Below are 4,389 nucleotides of genomic sequence, written 5' to 3'. Positions count from 1 at the left end.
CAAGTTGAAAATTCCCCGGCTTACCATAGTAAAACACATTTTTTGAGATTTTTTTTTATTCAGCATAGTTCCCTTAAACTTTAAGGCTTAAAGGGTGATACAATGATTATAGAAACCCTTCAACTTTTCGATAGCATTTTTCTAGTGCGATTTGTCGTTTGCTTCAAAATAGGCCTCAGTTTCGGCGATCACCTCTTCATTCGACGAATTTTTTCTCAGGCGAGCATTCATTTGAGATCTTAGAACCGGAAATTAGTTGCAGGGGCCAGATCTGGAGAGAGCGGTGGATGCGGAAGCAACTGGGAGCTGAATTTTTGAACAATTTTTTACACTTTACACTAAATTTTTTTTTTCAAGTGTGGCTGGTTTTGGGTGATTCATCATTCAAATGGTCCAATAATGTTATATAATAGTCGCTGTTAGTGGTCCTTCATTCCGTATCTCAAAATATACCTTAACCATGCCAGCCAACTTTTGAATTTTTTCACGATTTGAAACGGGTTCATAGTGCGTAGTCCACTCGGATGACTGTCGATTGGGCTTTGGACTGAAATGATGAAGCCATTTTTCATCTATTGTCATATATCGACGGAAAAACTTCGGTTTATTACGCTTGAATATCTTTAGACTGCCTGCTATCTCGAACAACTTCACTTTACGCTCATCCAGAATTATTTTAAAGACCTTTTTTATGTTTTCCAACAAGGATGGTTGTGCCCACTGCACTGGGCATATGTCCATTCATCACTACATGGACGCACACTGTATTCATCGTCTTCGGGGCTCTTTTCCCCACGTCTGAACTTAGCATAACAATCCTTGTTGGTGAACTTTACTGGAGCAGTGTCCGGAAACTTGTCATCAAGTTAAGTTCTAGCTTCAACTCTGCTTCTGTATTCAAATGGCAGAAATTTATCAACACTCGAATATGATATTTTTGTTCAATTAACGGTTATTGTTATTACCTAAAACTGATCGAGATAGATATGGAGTAAATATAAATAAAGATAAGTTGAATTCCAAGAGATTATCTGTTTGTCCGTCAGTCCGTTCATCGTTCCGTCCATTCATAAGCCATAACATGAGGAAATATTAAGATATCTTAATAAAACTTGGTACTCGTAGCCTTGAAAGAAAAGGACGAGTTATGGGCGTGATACCGATTTTTCTCAGGAAAAATCACTTAAGCCCGACACTGTAAAATGAAATCGTGTGTTAACTCCGCCCCATCTCCTTTAAGGTTCCGTTAAAAAATTAAATATTTTGGATCGGGTGACTTCATAAAGCACATATCGGCCAATATGTGAGTTACTTTAATGAAATTAAGGGAGCGTGTCTTTCAATAATGGTGCCTTTTTGTGCCTACAATTAATAAAATCGGATGAAAATGGCCCTAGATTCTATATAACTTACAAATCTTATGCACATGAAGACGTTTCCTTGATTTTGATCTAGGCAAGTTGCAAGAGTATGAAACATTAAGTTATTCCCGAACTAAGGGTTCATTTCGGTTACCTAGACCTTACTGTCGCCTAAACGGGTAGAGAAATTGTGTTCTTGTTTTCCTTTTCGTGTCCTTCTAATCCTATATGATGGGTTACCCAGTTAATTTTTAACCAGATTCCCAGTGACAGTCAAGTTATTGCCTCCTTGTGTAATCTAAAGCAGTGACAGGTTTTGGCAAACCAGAAGACATAATCGAAATTAGCATTGGCCGTCTCAATAAATTTGTGGAATGCTCAAAGCGATTCGTCGATTTGTAATTACCTCATGATCCGGTGTATATAGGAGTTTTTAGGTACCACAACGGGTCGGTGTTCTTAGTGGTCCAAGTGAGATTCTTGTTAGGATCGACCTCTTTACCTAACCTAACCTGCTGAATAAACTATAATGCCACTTTTTGTCCTTTGTTATACCAACAATTTCAGCCTGAAATACTGAATTTTAGTCATTTATTTTGAAGCTAGCTTCTATGTATAGATTACTACAGAAAAAGTCGGCTACTGTTTATATTTTATCCTTTGATCTTATGGTGAATACATAGATAATGGTACTGCCACCGAACCTTTGGCCCAATCTTCTTTACTGGGGAATGAAAACGTTGTGTTTAATTTATCATCGAACTTCTTTTGCCGTTCGCATTGCCAATTTAGTCAGAGTTCAATTGATTATTTGTAGGCGTAATCTATAGGGTTTTCCAAAAACTTAACTAACTGAATAAAAAACATATTTATTAAAACACCCTTCTCCATATAATAATAAATAATATTTACATAAATGCTACTTAAATATTAAGAAATGAATTAAGATACTAATCTCCTTTAGAGGCTCTTTCCGAACTTCGGTCTTCGTCTACCTCGTCCCTTCTGCTTCTGCCTTTGCCTCTTTTTACCATTTACCGCTTTACCTTTGTTATTTTTCGGAAACGGTATTCCAGTGACCTTGAATTTTTTAGTACTGCGTTTTGCAGATTTCTTTTTAGGTTTCCTGGTACTCGGTTTCTTAGTAGTCGATCCACGCTTTTTCTGGTTTTTATTTTCTTCAGACTCCCGTTTAATGTCTTTCAATTCTTCCGTCACAGTTTCGGTACTAGTCGCTTGATCTTGGATACTTTCTGTTGTTGGTTCTGCTTCACTGATCGCTTCTTTTTCCTCTTTCACATTTTCCAACAAAGGAAGCTCTTGGAGATTAGCTTCGGCAATTGCTTGTTTTCTTTTACGATTTCTCAAGTTATTACGTTTTCTTTTGCGATTGCCGCCATTTTTACCTCTCTTATCTTGTGAGTTATCGACATCTAAATAAAAATTAAGCGGATATTTTATTAGAATAGTTCAAGTTATATAGAAGTACAGACATGAAGGAGTTGGAATTAATTATGAACAATTTGAAAAGAGTTGGAAGTGAATTTGAACTAAATTTAGTACGGACTTAATACTTCTAACAGAGGTAAGACACTTCCTCGACGACAATCGAAAATCTATTCGTTCTTGTTTATCCCTCTTTCTGACATACTCACTTTCTTTAGCTACAGCTTCCTTCAATTCTTCGCCATCTGCTTCACTTTTGCTTGTACTCGACTCTTTGCGGGTTTCTTTTTTATCTTTATTTTTATTTTCGATCTCTTCGCTATCATTTTCGTCGTCTGCTTCATCGCTGTCTTCATCACTTTCTTCCTCATCAATAGGATCATGAAGAACTCCATTAGCTTTATCATTCAAATTTGCTGAGTTCAAATCGTCAACGGCATCAGCTTCTGTCTCTTCTGCAATCACGTTGATGTTGCTGCTGATCAAAGTCAGCAATAGAAAAGTGGAAACGAGTAAAGTTAATAATTTCGTTGCCATTTTTAGGGAGCTTTCACCTTCGTTCACTAAACTAAACTAAATGTTAGCTCGTGAAAAATGTATTCTGTTTTTAAATAATCCAGAATATTTACATAATAATTATTCCAGCTGTCATGATCGGACTTCCATACATATCTAAATTTGAAAGTCAACACTTGTTTGCTTTCTAGCACAACGGGTTACTTCGTTTACTCAACCCTGAAAATGTTTGTTAACGTTTTTAAGCACTTGTTGCTATTTTTCGATAGTGAACTTGACCTACTTTCATCGTTTGTTTTAAGTCTTTGTCGAGAAATATGTTTATATTTTAAATAAACATATAACATATATTTAGTCTGAGAAGTTTAAATTTCTCTGAGAGGGCTCCACATGTTTGTGGTTAGACCTGATCTTCGCAAGACACATGTACAGCATTCATGGCTGACCGGATATTGTTTTGTGACCTGCATTTGTTTTCGAATTACTTCCGCGGCTATAAAATTCTTCACAACTGTTCCTCATTCTCTTTTATGTAACCTTGCACCTCAACTTGATGCTCACTGGAAGTTTGGAAATGGAAATTCGGCGATATTGAAAAAATAATCGCCAGAACTTCGGTCTCTTTTGAAAATATACAACACGTGCCACAAATAAGATACCGAAAATTGAAAGACTACTCAAATGAGTTTATGGTTTTCAATAGCAACTATGTTGAGTAACAAAACTGAATTCTTCAAAAGTAATAAAGTGTTTTTCGTTAAGACGGTCGGATATCTTGTCAGTCTACTTGATTTGTATATAGTCAAAAAACTAATTATGATGACTCAGAACATGGAAAACTTTCGCTGCTCCAAACTTTAAATGGTGATGTTTTACCGATCTAGGGAAAGTCGAAGACAGCGTTATTTAAACAGATAATAACAGGAGACAATGCATTCCGTCAGCATGAATTCTATGTGATCAAATGTGGGCTAACTTTTCACGCTTTTAACCGAAATAATATAACTATTTCAAAGAGAGCATTAATCAGCTCTCCTCCATTAAAACCTTGAAATTTTTAGACTCA

The 4,389-nt window shown here is 36.1% G+C and overlaps 1 protein-coding gene across 1 annotated transcript; it reads right to left on the bottom strand.

Annotated features, from left to right (window-relative positions):
- Nucleotides 1–2,321: 2,321 nt before the first annotated feature.
- On the bottom strand, nt 2,322–3,344 carry LOC120773765 (uncharacterized protein DDB_G0283697-like). The gene is made up of 2 exons (XM_040102842.1): nt 3,017–3,344; nt 2,322–2,794 (listed from the first exon to the last, which is right to left on the bottom strand). The coding sequence occupies exons 1-2, from the start codon at nt 3,342–3,344 to the stop codon at nt 2,322–2,324; spliced, it is 801 nt and encodes a 266-aa protein (XP_039958776.1).
- Nucleotides 3,345–4,389: the final 1,045 nt, after the last annotated feature.

The sequence above is a fragment of the Bactrocera tryoni genome, chromosome 4, assembly GCF_016617805.1.
Source record: "Bactrocera tryoni isolate S06 chromosome 4, CSIRO_BtryS06_freeze2, whole genome shotgun sequence".
In the NCBI taxonomy this organism is placed as follows: Eukaryota; Metazoa; Arthropoda; class Insecta; order Diptera; family Tephritidae; genus Bactrocera; species Bactrocera tryoni.
This window is presented reverse-complemented; position numbering and strand designations above follow the sequence as displayed.

Coding starts and splice junctions, on each gene's coding strand:
- LOC120773765 (XM_040102842.1), bottom strand. CDS start 3,344: ATGGCAACGAAATTATTAACTTTACTCGTTTCCACTTTTCTATTGCTG. Junction 2,795..3,016: donor GGAAGCTGTAGCTAAAGAAA/GTGAGTATGTCA, acceptor ATTTTTATTTAG/ATGTCGATAACTCACAAGAT.